General features: G+C 41.0%; 1 protein-coding gene across 1 annotated transcript in view; it reads left to right on the forward strand.

Moving 5' to 3' along the window:
* The window catches only part of MORC1 (MORC family CW-type zinc finger 1), a 181,096-nt gene that overhangs the window by 146,481 nt on the left and 18,119 nt on the right, over window positions 1-16,496 (forward strand). Inside the window, exons 21-23 of the mRNA XM_032344363.1 lie at window positions 8,969-9,038; window positions 11,173-11,239; window positions 14,395-14,541. Coding sequence (XP_032200254.1) covers window positions 8,969-9,038; window positions 11,173-11,239; window positions 14,395-14,541 — 284 coding nt within the window. The remainder of the gene's footprint in view (window positions 1-8,968; window positions 9,039-11,172; window positions 11,240-14,394; window positions 14,542-16,496) is intronic.

Here is a 16,496-nt window from a genome sequence, read left to right on the forward strand (position 1 = left end):
CGGTTCTGCTTTACTAGAGCATTGCCCTGTGGCATTGTTGTAATTAAGAGTTTGTCTTAGTTCAATTAAAAACTTGAGCTCACTGCTATGCGATTTACTCCAGGCAAAATTTTGGCATATGAGCCCCATACCACATTGGTGCCCCACAAAATCAAGCCATCTGATCAATGGGCACTGCACCGTGCTTAATAGGAACAAGAAAAATAAAAGCAAAACTAGATTGCCGAACATCCTAGCAAAGAGGAAAGAGTCTCACGTTATGTCACCATGTGGGAAGAGACTGTATAGACTAGATGTCCTAGGGGGTCTGTTCTGAAAGGTGACTGGGAAAATTAGGTTTCCAGGCTACAGCAGATGGTCAGGAAAGCAAATGATCAATTGGAAGAAAGCTTCAAAATTCAGGAAACACCAGGGGGAATAACATTGCCAATGCTGACAGTAAGTCAGAGAAGTTGAGTGGGACTAATTTCCTGAGACTTGAGTCAGGGTATAAAAGTATTGACTTTTTGTTGCACTGTGCATGCTTTTATTCATCTTGGGGGAGCACATGTTCCCAACTGACATTATGAATATTTTCTGACTGATATGAAGCCATACTGGTATTTGTCATTTTTCTAAATTATGTAATAATCTTTTTTTTTCTTTTTCTACTCTGAATATCAGTGGCAAGCCCATATTGCTAAGACTTTGGGAAGAACATCTGTTGTGGCTCCTTCAAGTTGGGGTAGACCTGCTTAGTTAATAACCAGAAACCCTACTTCCTTTTTGGTTGGCCCGCCTTGAGCCTTTTTGTCCTCTGTGGTCATTTCGGCCTCTTTGGCTTGCACCTGGTCTCAAGAACAGATTGGCAGATGGATTCATTTCATTTTTCTTGATCTGCATATATTTTTTATTTTTTATTTTTATTTTTTATTTTTTTAAATAAACATATAATATATTTTTATCCCTAAGGGTACAGGTCTGTGAATCGCCAGGTTTACACACTTCATAGCACTCACCTTAGCACATACCCTCCCCAATGTCCATAACCCCACTCCCTCTCTGAAATCCCCTCCCCCCAGAAACCCTCAGTTTGTTGTGTGAGATTACGAGTCACTTATGGTTTGTCTCCCTCCCAATCCCATCTTGTTTCATTTATTCTTCCACCCCCTTAAGCCCTCATGTTGCCTCACCACTTCCTCATATCAGGGAGATCATATGATAGTTGTCTTTCTCCACTTGACTTATTTCGCTAAGCATGATACGCTCTAGTTCCATCCATGTCGTCGCAAATGGCAAGATTTCATTTCTTTTGATGGCTGCATAGTATTCCATTGTATATATATACCACCTCTTCTTTATCCATTCATCTGTTGGTGGACATCTAGGTTCTTTCCATAGTTTGGCTATTGTGGACATTGCTGCTATAAACATTCAGGTGCACGTGTCCCTTTGGATCACTACATTTGTATCTTTAGGGTAAATACCCAGTAGTGCAATTGCTGGGTCATAGGGTAGCTCTAAAGCTGTTTTCCAGAGTGGTTGCACCAGCTTGCATTCCCACCAACAGTGTAGGAGGGTTCCCCTTTCTCCACATCCTCACCAGCATCTGTCATTTCCTGACTTGTTAATTTTAGCCATTCTGACTGGTGTGAGGTGATATCTCATTGTGGTTTTGATTTGTATTTCCCTGATGCTGAGTGATGTGAAGCACTTTTTTTTTTACTTTTTTTTTTCTTTTTTTTTTTACAAGTAGGCAGAGAGGCAGGCAGAGAGAGAGGGGGAGGCAGGCTCCCTGCCGAGGAGAGAGCCCGATGCGGGGCTGGATCCCAGGACCCTGAGATGATGACCTGAGCTGAAGGCAGAGGCTTTAACCCACTGAGCCACCCAGGCGCCCCATGTGGAGCACTTTTTCCATGTGTCTCTTGGCCATCTGAATGTCTTCCTTGCAGAAATGTCTGTTCATGTCTTCTGCCCATTTCTTGACTGGATTATTTGTTCTTTGGGTGTTGAGTTTGCTAAGTTCTTTATAGATTTTGGACACTGTGCAGATATTTTTTAAAAAAATATGATGGCCAGATCATTGTTGACAGATGTATTTTAAGAGTTTGGCAGCGGAGTCTCTGTATTTGCTACGAAAGATTTGCCCTCCAGTGTCTAGCTCAGAATGTGGCAGTTTCTGGGGCTAAGGAAAGACATATGAATAAAGGAAGGCGTAGATGGAACCATCTTCCTGTCTCACAATGAAGTCCTTTGCCAGCTATACCTCCTTAGCTCTGTAGGGACATCTTTCAGAAGAGGCTGATTCCAGCTCAGGAAATTCATCAAACAGTTCTGAATCTCTAGGGCCACTCACAGGGTGTCTGTGGTACGTCACAAAAGCTGGGAGCCATCTGGCACAGCTGATGAGTCTCCCGTGTCTGTGTCTGTGCTTTGTGGTAGCCAGAAACGAAACCCCACCACACAGAAACAACAGCTATAAGCACTCTGTTTCAGCATCAGTCCTACATGACAATGAAGTGAAAAGATGACTCTGTAACCCCAAGAGCAGGTGAAAAAAAAAAAAAAAAAAAAAGAAGGAAAATAAGTAACCTGCATAGCCAGTCAGTCCCTAAATGCTGCATTTGCCCTAAATACACATCAGTTTTCCAGCTCCTAACAGAAATTGTTTTTTAAGAGTAAACTGCAGTGGTATTGTAAGAATGTGATTTCAGATGATCAAAGTTGCCTTAATTTCAAAAGTAGGCCCTTTCTTAGTTTTCCTGGTTGACGATGTTATTTATGAACTCTGTATGAACTTGTATAATGCTCTGATTGTTGCTAACACTATCAGAAATTTCACAGGCAGAGACAGCTCCTTTACAAGAGGCAAACCAGAGCTTCCCTAAAGGTTATGGAAGAAAAAATGTCTATACTCACTCTCCACAGCATAATTCATCAGGTCACCAGCAGACTTACAATAGACACAGAGATAGCATGTGATACAGCTCCTGACCCTAAGGACGATCTTATGAACTTGAGGGAACTTATGAACCTGAATATTCAAGTGCCAGTATGTGGACTACCAACAACCATGCACCAATTAAGACAAAGGTATAAACAATACTATATCAGAGATCCTGAGATCAGAGATCCAGAGAGATGTAATATATATATATATATATATATATATATATATATATATATATATACACACATATACACACACACACATATATATATACATATCTAATTCATATATATGATCCTTGCTCTAAAGGAGCAGGAAAATTGGAAGAGAATTTTATAAAACCAGGTGTTAACATTACTTTACAGAAAGTTGACAGACTCTGTGCTCTGACAGACCGACCCAGGTTCAAAGTTAGACCTACAGCCCCCTCATCAGTTGTATCAACTTGTGGCCTTCTGCTTTTTTAATATATAAAATAGAAATAATCTTACTCTCAAGGTTTTTATGAGAACAAATGTGATGATTTGTGACAGAATGAAATAATGAAAATAATTATTTGTGTTATGAAAAACATTTTAAAAAACCATTTTCTCTGATTCTGAAGAGGGCAAATTCAGCCTTTATTGGTTGGGCCAGGACATGGGAATAAAGAATGAAAATTGAGAGACTGAAATTGCAGCAAAGGGAGAGCTAGAGGGGTGTGTGTAAGGATTTGGGGAAAGGAGGAAGGTCATCCCAGAAGCCAAAAAACATAGTGCTGCAGAATTGGAGAGGCTGGAGGGGGTGGTGTGGGGAGAGAGCTCAGCAGGCAGCCAGAATCGAAGATGTAGAAATAGAGGTGGTTCATGGTGACCTGAAATAGATTTTTGCTGGATGTAACCCTGCATTTGTCAATGCAATCTTCAGTACGTTATGCATATTTATTAATGCTTTGTAGAATTGGATTTGTTTGGGGGAGATGGACCCAAGTTTTGAATTCTGCTCTGAAGTATCCTGAAAGAATTGAAGCTGCTGTAAGATCTCAGGCTTATCTGGGTTGCAGAGATAAGATGATTGGCCATTACTAATAACAAAGAACTGTAATTTACTATTAGTTTTTCAGAGAAGGGAAGAAATCAATATGGGCTGGAGTAACTAAAAAGGACATTTTGGAAAGAGTAGGACTTACACTTGTCTTAAAAGAGGGAAGGACAGAGAGGCATACCACCTAGAGAGTGAAGGCAAAAGTATATACAGTGCTTGTAGGGGATTTTTGAGGATAGCCTTCTGTTATAGCAGAGGGGCTTTGTTAAGAAGTACTGAAAATATGTTCATGTAACTTAGAATGGCTTTGAAAACCAGATTCAGAGTTTGTACTTGAGGTAGGAAACAGTCAGGACCTGTGGGAAGGTTTTGAGAAGAAATCTTTGATCATGGAGATTTTGTTTAGGAAGATGAACCAGGTTGTGGTAATGCTGTTGTCCTGGGCAGAGGAGAAGCTGAAGACCCAAAAATCAAGTAGGATATGCTGCCTAAAGACTGCAGTGTAAGGATGACAAGGAACATGGAACCATTTGGAGGGAAGCAGAGCAGACGCTGGAGAGGAGCACGGAAGATGAGGCAGGAAGAGCAGTTTGGAGATGGCAGCTGGGAATGACAGGCTGTTTCAGACAGGAAGAGAAGAGCTGACAGGGGATCCGAGTTAGCACATGTGGGACTGAAGATCTGAAGTTCCAGCAGAACGTCAGCTGGAAGTAAACTGGAGCACAGGTGGAAAGTTAGGGTTGGTGATGCTCATCAGGCCATTGTTTGGATAAAGTTGATGGTTGAACCCCTGAGATTTTAATAGGTTCATTGAGGAATTAAGTGTGGACAGAAAAATAAAGATCCTGGGAGATTTGGGACACAGAAAGTTCTAGAAATCAAGGGAAGAAGAAACAGCAGAAGACTTCTTCCTGCTTCCTTGTCTCAGTAAATGGCACCACCGTTCACAGCCACTCAGGCCCCAGCCCAGGAGGCATCCTGAATTCCTCTCCTCCCTCCACACCTGGCACTCAACCTGGCAGCCAGTCCTGCCCACTCACTCTTTGAACCTATACCCCGTATTTCCTTTTCCACAGCCTCCACCCTAGTGAATTCACCAACATCCCTTGTCAGGGCTGTAGCAATAGCTCTATAAATGATCTCATTGCTTCTCTTGGCATCCACCGTCTAAAAATCTGATGACTGCATCCGAAAGATAGGTCATGCCATTCTACTCAGGACCCGCCAGTGGCTTCTGCTCACATTTGGAGCAGAATCCAACATTCTTGCTGTGCCCTTCAAGGCCCTAGGTGACCTGACCTGACCTCTTTTTAGTTCTCATCCCCTACCACTCATCCCTTCATTCACTTCTCTGTAGCCACCCTGATCTTCTTTGGCCTCCAACACCCCAAGCTTATTTTTGCTTCCGACTTTTCCTTTGCTGTTTGTAATGCCTAGATTCCACTCCCCCTATCCCCCAGCAACGTGTACATCTGGCCAGGACTTTCTGCGATTCTGTACGTATACTGAGTGAGTGTCGGGTTCTGTCATAGATCCTGGAGATACAGCAGGAAGATAATAGATGATACTCCCTGACTTCGTGGTCCTTCCATTCCAGTGGGGGTACCAGACCCCAAATAAGACAAATAAGTAAACTGTGTTGTAGGGTAGGTGGTGGCAAGTGGTCATGAGGAAAGGAAAGCAGAGGAAAGGGGTAGGAAGTGTTAGTGTTGGGTATGGTGAGGGTGAATGAGTACAATTCTGTAGCAAGACGGTATTCTTCATCAGAACAATGCCTGACCCATACTGGAACTCAGTTTTAGGGAATAAATTTATGAAAGAGAGAGAGGAGCCCAGAACATAACATTCACTGTGGAAGAGTGAAAACAGAAAGGACCTTTGAATTTGGCAGGAAGTTGTTACTGGTCTGGTAGCCTTTCAGGGTCCTTGGTAATAATAGAGGCTTATGGTGGAGATAGTGGGGCAAAGAAATAGCAAGAAAGAAAGCAGATACAGTGATAGAAACCAGTTCTTAAGCATTCCTAACAACAGCTGAATTAGAGAAGAGTTACGCAGCTGACTGTGGTATGTTTTTTTCCCTTCTCTCTAACTTATTTATGATTTATTTAGCCTCTTAAATAGATACTTCATAAAATTGAGCATGTGGTATTATGTTCATCCGTTGAATCCCTTGGAGAACCGACAAATCCCGCTCTGCTCATTGTTAACATAATTTTAATTAAGGTGTCTAAAACCCCAAGTGAAGAGTTGACTATAATCTCATTTACTGAGTGGGAGGTGTTATCTGTTTCATGACTGAGGTAAAATCTTAGGAAAGAGATATCCCTCAACTGCAGAGTATGAAACACAGTTAAGCCTAAGAGACTGAAGAACACTTCTCTAATGAAACGAAGTAATGTATATGAAAGAGCTTTGTAAGCAGTATCAAAATATACAAGTAGTGTCGTCGAAAAGACAGCCGTATGTCTTGTCTCAGCTTGAAAGTATTCAGACCTTCAAAGCCACAAATGTATTGTGATGGAGGAGAGCATCCAATGAACTCAGTAATTCAGTGTTATTTAAAAGGGAACACTGGAGCAATGAGTTGTTTATCCAGAATCTTTTAAACATCTCTATGCCAAAGAATAAAGAAAATACGGGAAAGGAAAAGAAGGTAATCTCTCCTGCAATATAGATGGGAAAGCTTTGCGTGAGTACCATTTTTGGAGTGAGAGGACACACCTGACCTTCACGGAAACAGCCTCTATAAGGCACGGCTCCAAGCAGACAACTAAACGATAAAATGCAAAAACAATTTCTTGAGGCTGTGCTAATACCGCCACCAACAAAAGTTCCCCATGGGGAGTGCTGTCATTTTGGTTAATCTTGGATGCTACCCTCTTGTCTGATTTTTATCACAAGGATGAGTTACCAAAGGAAGAAACACATTCTGAGCTGGATCATCACGGATTACAACAAAGCGGTTGTAACTAAAGGATTAAATAGCTCCTGTCGTCAGTTTATCTTGTGGTTGCTGTTAACTGCTGTGGGAAATAGTCTATACTGCTTATAAACTGTTCAAAATATATGAAGTCAGAGGCATTCAAAAAGGCACACATGTTTCCTGTATGTATGAGCATAGTAGGAAAAAAATGTAAGTTTGATGATACATCAGAGAGAAATAAGATGTACATCGGAAGGTCATTTTGCAAAATGAACTTTAAAAAATATATGTGTTTATTTACTCCTGGGGCAGGACTTTATTTATAGTACAAGTAAAAAACTAATCTGAAATGGACAAAACAGCTTAGTATCAGTTTTTTTCCCTAAGATTTTATTCATTTGAGAGAGATGTGTGTGTGTATGTGTGCGCAGAAGAGCAAGGTGAGGGGCAGAGGGAGAAGCAGACTCCTCACTGAACAGGGAGCCCAAAGTGGGGCTTGATCCCAGGATCCTGAGATCGGGACCTGAACCAAAGGCAGAACACTTAACTGACCAAGCCACCCAGCATTAGTTTTATTTATTTCCCTTTCCCTAACAAGACTTTTCTTGTTATGGCTTTGAGTGAAACAGAAGCAGCAATGATGGAGAGCCTTACAGGTCTTTTGTTGCTAGGCTACATGTGTGCCCATTTAACCTGCTTCCTGAGGAGTGGTTTCTAGAATGCCATGTAAAATATATGCTTGTGTTTCCTGGAAGGGGAGAAAAGGGGAGGTGATAGCTTCTCCCTCTCACATTTGTTTAGCAGGGCACAGCGGGCTTGATAGGTTATGGGTGGGGCGCCTGGGTGGCTCAGTGGGTTAAAGCCTTTGCCTTCAGCTCAGGTCATGATCTCAGGGTCCTGGGATTGAGCCCCACATCGGGCTCTCTGCTCAACAGGGAGCCTGCTTCCTCCTCTCCCTCTCTCTGCCTGCCTCTCTGCCTACTTGTGCTCTCTGTCTGTCAAATAAATAAATAAAATCTTAAAAATTAAAAAAAAAAGGTGATGGGTACAGACACAGTGGGCAAGCCCCAGAGAACCTACAACACCTTCCACCAGGTCATAGAAGTGGGGAACACAGTTGTATCTCAGCACATGTTGAAGGGTCTTCAGATCAAGGAGCTCTTGCCTTACCCCTGCCTTCTCCATTGCTGGTTTTCACTTCCTGTTCCCTCACCTTCTCACAGATTTGCAGAATACATGAAGGGAACATTCTAGGTCTGTTTTCCTGAAGGGCATGAACTAATTCTCTCTCTGATCTAAAGAAGTATGTTTCCAAAATGTAAGTTTATTTTGTGTGAGCCTTGCAAAATGGGTCTTCAGGCTTCCCAAAGCAATGGTAGACATGGTTTCTGGATGGCACACTCCTCCTCCTCCCCCAACCCCCACTTCCGCCCACCTGTCCCAGACATCATACACACACACATACACCCTCTCACTCCCAGGTGCCAACAACTCTCCTGGCTCCTGTGTTCAACACATTAAGGCTCTGTGACCCCTTTTAGCCAGATTTCCTTGGATTTTATCAAAAGTCAAGATGTCCCCATCTTGTCCCCTTGTTGGCCTGGTGCATTCTCCATCCCCTTCCCTGTCTTCTCCCCGATCATGCTGTGGGCCTCAGGCCCCAGACCCCAACCTCCCCAAGGATTTCATTGCACTGATGTTGAGCTCATGCTCTGTGTCTGCTGTATCGACCATGGATGTGATAAGCTTCCTTAGAACAGCAGAGGCTTCATGGTTGCTCCTGGTGAATCAAATACTTGTCTCATTTGTTAGAGTCATTGTTACATCCACACATGATATGGATTTTTAAAAATACCTGTACAAATATTGATAGAAGTATTCAGGTCCTGATAAAGAAATGGTAAAAGTAAGTATGACAACTATGATGTAACCATCATTTTCTACAATGCGCATGATTGTCTACCGTCATAACATGTGCATAACGGTGCCTCTGGCCTCTCTCTCTGATATGGGCACTGATACTCAGGTCATCTCTCACACTATAATGTATCCTATATTTTTGTGCAGCTTTAAGTAAACAGCTTATTTTTCAGGTTTTAGATAAAAGTGACACTGAGGTCTCATTGAAACAAGAAAAAAAGGAAGTTTCTCTTATGAAAAAAGGTAAAAGAATAATTCAGTTTACCTCTATTAGCTGTGATGTTTGAGTTGTTTTCAGTGTGACTTATGAGGCACATGTGATGTAGATGTAGATCAGAAGTTTGATAGCAGTTTGGACTTTTAAAAGTTAAAATGTGTTGTTCCAGAAGTGGGAAGATGGGTGGGTGGAGAGTGAGCCTCCAATCTCCTGTGTTTCAGAGGAGCCAAGAAACCCTTCCTTCCCAAGGAGAGTTCCCCCAGCACTGCCACACACGGCCTGACATCTCCAGCAGCAGACTTGGGCCACACTCTCCATTGAATTCTGTTTAGAAATTTGCAGTAGATTGATAAGAGCTCTTTAATTCAGACTGTGTTTTGAAAATTATAATAGTTCTCTGTCTTCAATTTTGTAGTCCTTTTCCTGCTTTTCATGATTCCCCTTAGACTAGTTCACCAAACACATCCATTAGTTCCTTTATCCCCATGGGACGTCCTTTGTCTCAAGTGAGAGACTTGAACTTTAAAAAAAAAAAAATTACAGTTGCCATCTTTTAATATTCCATCCAAAAACTGTTACGCTGGATAGAAAAGCTGGAAGCAAACCAGACTCAGAAGATTATGTTTTCTTAGCATCCATTCATTAACCCTTTTATTATGTGTTAAATTATTATTATACCATTCTCTCTCTTGTTTTAATATTCTACCATTGGTCCTGAGAACCAAGCCCATTATCTTCATGGTTCTGCTCTTATTCTGATATAAGTTCTAAAGCTTTTCTTAGCTTCTTTCACAAGCCTCAGATCCTTTTGGCTTCACCCTTCCTAGTCCTTGTATCAGTCCATGGCTTCACTCTGTGGTCACTAGCAATCCCTGCATACTTTGTTGCTCAGGTAACCTAATCAGCTGTCCTTGCACATCTTGATATTTGAACCCATTAGTGAGGTCCCTAAGAAATCACAGTTTTTAAAATCTCTCTTCTTAATTAGGGTAATTTGCAATTCCACAATCAAGATTTCTTTTGTAAGGCTCTTTTAATCTTAAAGCCTGTCTTTCCTAGAAGTTTCAAAGTATTAAAATGATTTCAAGTATGTGCCTGTTGGATTTCCAAATCATAATGGAAAAATTGTTAATACAATTTTGGTCCTAAAATTAATATTTAATTTCAAATATTCATCCTGGGTTTGAAAAGAACAAATTGTGAAATAATTTCAAATGACTGTACTTATAGATTAGTTGGCCATTGGGCTAAAAAAACCTTCATTTTGTCTGCAAGCCGGTGAGTAAAACCAGTGGCACCTGCAGTATGCTTAGAAAACCTCTTTTTGTGTTTTCTCTTTCCTATTTACTTAAAGGAGGCAGATCCTCAGCCGTTCACCCACCATCTAAAACTTCCTTTGTTGCTATGTTGTTCCACTTGGCCTTTGATGGCCCTTACCTTGTTGGAAAGGGTTTACTTGGTGGAATAAGATATTTGGACAGTTACCACAATGAATTCTGGAGACAGGTGGAAGAAAGACACATTGGCTTATTGCATATACTGCCTCCAAGTCACTCTTAAAACCAATCCAAGGAATCAGAGCATTTCTGTGAACTATAAATGAATCACTCACCTCTCTGAACATAAAATAATGAAGTTCCTTCAGTAAGTAGGTCAACTAGATGACTGTAGGTCTCTTTCTGCTTTAAATTTCAACTCTCTACTAGAGAAATGTTTGGGGTCAGGGTGTGTTAGGATGTTTTTGAACCGGAACCTGAAATGGAATAGAGTGGGATTCTAGGGGGGAGACAGGAGGTTGTCTGGGCAGAGGCCTATAAGAGAAGGGAACCCCAAGCAGTCACCCCATGCACACCAGTTGCAGGTAATAAACATCATGAAAAAGAACTTACAAAAACACAAGTTACAAAGGCTCTTGGATTATTATATATACCATCTATACTTTAGTAAAAGGCTATTGTAAGTTGTATTAAGAATATATTGGTCCATTTTTACAAGAGGATGTCTGGAACACAAAGCCAAATTATAATAATTTTATATTTATAATATTTATAAATATATTAATAATATATAATAATGAATAAACTGCTGACACTTCTTTCATTTCACATTATCGTGTGATCATCAAAATGTGATTGTCTTCATTTTGTCTGTCTTTTGAAGAAAAACAAGAGCCGAGCAGTGATACTCTGGAAATAAAGAGAAACTCTTCATTGCCTAACCGGGAAAGGTGAGTGTACTGCAATTACACACATTCCAAGTGAGTGCAATTATACTGTTGCAAAGTAATTATCAATGTTTAAATACAAGAAGAAAGAAAATAATAGCAACAAGCAAAGGCAATTAAGAATGGAACCAAATTTACAAAGGAGACAAGAAAGAATAGAATACAGCTAGGTTTCTTACCTTTTTCCTGAACCTTTTTATTTTCTTTTGTGAAGATTTGAGGATAATGAAGTGGAACAGGCTTAACTTCCTACTCACAGCGAGCAACTAATTCAAATTACTCTAATGTAGTGAAAGAACTGAAAATGTCACATGTGTATAAGGTGTGAATATGCAATCAGAAACCTGTTTTTTTGTGTGTGGCTCATTATCTTATTGTTACACGTGTATGTAATTATGATAATCATTGCATGCTAGAATTTTCTTGACATGAGACTTTTGTCACTTTTAACATAAAATCAGCTGAATAATTTGGATGCCCAATAAAATAGAAAGGACGTTTCCAAGGAAGTGAGCTCTTACCCTCACTTAGACTTGTCAAAGGTGCTTCCCAGGCATTTAGACCCTGTGACTGTGAATCCAAATCGTGGGCCCTTTTTGCATAGGAGCACATTGAATTGAGTGTCGGAGAAAAACAGAGAGTTGTTTTATTTTCTGCATTTGCTGACAGAGGATTCCCTCTGAGACTCAGACCCTCTCACTTCACTGTTCTACTCAGAAGCCTTTCATGGCCCCATCACTTGTGAGATAAGTTACAAACTCCTCAGCACGGTGGAAGTCCCTTTCACTCCTGGTCCTTCCTGGAGCCCCCACTTTGCTTCCCAGAGTTTCTGAGTTGCTTTGAGTTCTGTTTTATCACATTTCCATCTCTGTCCATGCTGCTTCCTTTGCCCTCTGCAAGCTGTACACCAGTCTATAACTCTTTCCTTCAAGTTCGGGTTCAAGTGTTCTCTTCTCTGGGACCCCCAACTCTCGCAGGCAGACTCAGAGTTTCAGAGAGCCACTAATGCAGTTATCAGAGCAGTCATAACTCCTTCAACTTCAATAATTATCTGTTAGGGGCGCCTGGGTGACTCAGTCGGTTAAGCGACTGCCTTCGGCTGAGGATCCCAGGGCCCTGGGATTGAGCCCTGCATCGGACTCCTTATTTAGCGGGGAGTCTGCTTTTCTCTGGAGTTCTGTGATCTCTCTCGCTTTCACTGTCTCTCAATAAAATCTTTAAAAAAAATAATTACCTGTCAAATATCAGCTGTATTCTGACACGATGGGTGAGCAACACCATTGTCAAGTGGAATTGTCCCTCTGAACATTTGTCTTCCCATAAGGATGGGGACCAGATATTTTCTTCTTCATAATTCCAGGTGTCTGAGCAGTCTTCCCATAGCACTATATCCACAATAGCCTGTCCCACTCCTGACAAGGCACAGTATCAGATCTTAGCATCCTGCATGGTTTTTTTTCAGAGCACTTATTACTATTTTAAAGTATCTTATTGAGTAGTCTCTCTCTCTCTCTCTCTCTCTCTTTTTTTTAGTGTGTTACATTCTAGCTTGCTTACTTTCTGTCTTTTCACTAGGAGCTAATTCACTCCATAAGAGCAGGGCTGTCTTGCCCACTTCTGTGTCATTAGCATCCAGAATAGCAGCTGACTCAGAGCTGTTATATTTGTTAATTGACTAAATGATGCAGTTTTCCCCCTATGCTGTCACTAGACCACTTTATGGATAATGGTTTAGCCTAGAGTTCTTTATTAGAACTTGACGCATAGAAGAATCTTATCAAATTCATTAATAGTAGTAGTGATGATAAAGATCATAATGACAGTAATAATTCGGCACTATTTACTGAACACTTATTAAGTGTAAGAGTTGGGCTGAATTCTTCGTGTGTCTTGTTTAATCCTCAGCACAGCTCTGTGAGGTTGGCGTTATTATTATCTGGCAGGAAGAGAAATGGGTTTGGAGAGGACTCTTTGTGCTCAGGTGTAGTGTACTTTACCTTTTACCTCCAGTGCATGACTTTTCAGCATCCCAAGAAATGATAAAAAAAAAAATTTTAGAGGACTACCATAATAAAATTTCAGCATAAAGGAAGTTATACTTAATAAGCTTCAGATAGTCTATAAGTATTCTTTAAGAGACAAGCATTTGTTATAATCCTCTTATCCTTAAATAAAATATCAGTCGAAGTTAGAATTAATGCCAAAAAGCTGCCGACAGTAGAAACACATTCTATTTGATATAAACTCTTGTCCAATTTTTAAATAACCCATACAATATAAACATAAAACTCTCCAGAGCTATGGTCTTAATATTAGCATGAAAGGATTACAAAAACCCCCTCCTTATATGACAAGCAAATTCCTATGTGATCTGACCCCTACCTGCCCACACAGCTTTGTTTCCCAAATTACAAGTCCCCCAGCCCTCTTGAATGTGTTTTGTTCTCACAGTACTGAAAACCTTGGGTCTCATTAACACAGTGCACTATTCTGAGTGTCCTCATTGTGAGTTATTCTCCGCACTACAGCTAGTTACCCTTTTAAAACACACAGCAGATCACCTTGCTTCCATGAGAGAAACCGGTCAGTGGTAGTGCCTGCTCTACTTAGAGTAAACGCCAGTTCCTGCCCCCTGGCCACAGGCCCCAGCCCTCCCCTCCCTGGTGCCTCACTTTCCCACACACTCCACCCCAGTGGTCTTGCTTCATCTCTACTCATTACGTGTCCCCTGGAACACTTTTTTTCCTACAGATTCTGACTAAATAGTTCTTTCAACTGACTTGGCCCTTTTTTGTTTTATTTCTGTATGTACCTTCCCTCAGGCTAACATAGAACTTTGGTTTAAAAGCCTCTTTCAGCAAATGAAGTAAATGTTATGGGACTACTCTAGTTAAGGATACATTACTGCCAATTCTGTTTAATTGTAGCTCCCCCAAAAATCTTGAAACAAGATTTTTCAGGAATAAATAGTCATTTTTCTAGTTGAGAATTGATTTTCTGTAACTCCCTAAATGACAGTTTTTAGCATGACATTTATGGCCTTGCTCTCATCTATTGTGTATTAACATTTTATTTGTCATCTATTAATGTTTCTGAATTTGTTGGTACCTAATAAATTATAAGTCTGAAATTATAAGTCTCGGCTTGTTTTTGCACAGTGCCCAGGTGGAAGGTTTAAGTCCACGTTCGGGACACGGCGCCAGCTTCTCTGTGAGGGGTAGTTGTCACGTTGTGGATTTACCAACAAAATCTTCTCCAAGCACATCTGTTAAGGAAACTGTAAGAAAACTGGTGTCAAATTTAAGGTAAAGATATTTGCTAGCCTATTTCCATTTGCTTTGTGGCACTTTCTAAGCCATGACAACGCCTCATCTTTTCTTTTTTCCTCCCCCAGTGGAGTGGTAAAGTTATCAAGAAGATTCCGTAGAATGACTGTATGATTTATCTCCTAACTATGCCGCTACAGACACACCATGGGATTAAATGTCTCTTGAAATAGAACTACAGTTGCTAACTGCCGTATCAGGTGGTCCGTCACGTGGTCTGGCAGTATGGGGAATGTTAGTTCTCTCCTGGATGTTATGAAAAATTCTTACTGAATTTCTTCCTCCCTTTCTCCGTTCCTTCATCTTTCATTTTTTATTTATTTTGTTATTGCCTGATGAAGACCTTCATGATATTTGTAATGGCCTTCTGGGAAGTCTCCTTTTGTAGCTTTAGATAAGAAACTTATCAAGGGAAAGTGAGTTTTACTTTCTGGTTCAGTGTAGAAGGTGAACATTTGTGGGCAGGGTAAATGAGGGACTTAGACATCTGAATCTCATTTCTCAAAGTGTATAGAGAGAGATGGGATAAAGTCCAGGACTCAGAATTTTTCCAACTAGGGACCTATTATAGGAGGCTTTACAATCAAGCCAAAGAAGTTAGTATACGGAAGAGTGCTCTAAAATATGTAACATAGGGAGGGAAGGGGGCGGGAGCAGGAACACCACAGAATTGGTGGAGCCAGTGGTTTGGTTAAGGTTCATAGCCTAGAGTGGCCTGCCTTGTAAAGTAAGAGGCTTTCGGGTAAGGCAAACCCACCACATGTCCTGGCTAGAATAGTATTTTTCATGAGGACAGTGACTTTGACTTTCTGATTGATGAATGACTGCAAAAACTTCCTGAAGAAGAGAGTCGGCAAAGAATGGAATTAGAAAGTTGGCAAAGAGAAAGGTAGTGGTGGGGCATCCGTATAGGGAGCTACAACTTTGACTCAGGCCCAGGCTTTGGTCTTGTGTGGAAGGAGACTGCAAATTCAACTAAGACTTGAACTAAGACTTGAACTCACTTCTACAATAGTCATAGGCCTTATGGAAATTTCTGCAGCAACATCCAGGGTTGCGAGCCTCTGCACACATGGGCATGAAGGTCACCCCTATCCCTTAGGAACACACTCCTAGCATCTGTCCTGCCCTAGGAGAAAAGAGGAGGAACTCTTGGTTATGGAGTAGACAGATCTGCTTGGACTTTGCATTGGGGCACATCTTCACTAATGATACCAGGGATCCAGAGATAAGTTGTTGGCCAAGAAATGAAGCCAGAGTACTACGTTTCTGAACACTTAAGTTGTTTTTGCTTGTTTGTGTGTGTGTGTGTATGTGTTACTGATAGTATATATTTAGTGTGAGATACATATCTTTTTTATTAACATATAATGCATTATTTGCCCTAGAGGTATAGGTCTGTGAATCATCAGGCTTACACATTTCACAGCACCCACCATAGCACATACCCTCCCCTGTGTCCATCACCCAGCTACCCTATCCCTACCCCCAATTCCCCAGGAACCCTCAGTTTGTTTCCTGAGATTAAGAGTCTCTCATGGTTTGTCTCTCTCCTGATCCCATTTTGTTTCTTTTTTCCTTTCCTAGCCCCCCACAACCTCCTTCCTACCCCCGCCACAACCTCCCCCACTCCCACCCTGCCTCTCAAATTCCTCATATCAGAGAGATTATATGACAGTTGTCTTTCTCTGATTGACTTATTTCGCTCAGCATAATACTGTCTAGTTCCATCCATGTTGTTGCAAATGGCAAGATTTCATTTGATAGCTGTATAGTATTCCATTGTATATACATACCACATCTTTATCCATTCATCTGTTGATGGACATCTAGGCTCTTTCCATAGTTTGGGTTTGGGGACATTGCTGCTATAAACATTTGGGTGCATGTGCCCCTTTGGATCACTACATTTGTATCTTTAGGGTAAATACCAG

This window comes from Mustela erminea, chromosome 1, assembly GCF_009829155.1.
Source record: "Mustela erminea isolate mMusErm1 chromosome 1, mMusErm1.Pri, whole genome shotgun sequence".
Classification (NCBI taxonomy): domain Eukaryota; kingdom Metazoa; phylum Chordata; class Mammalia; order Carnivora; family Mustelidae; genus Mustela; species Mustela erminea.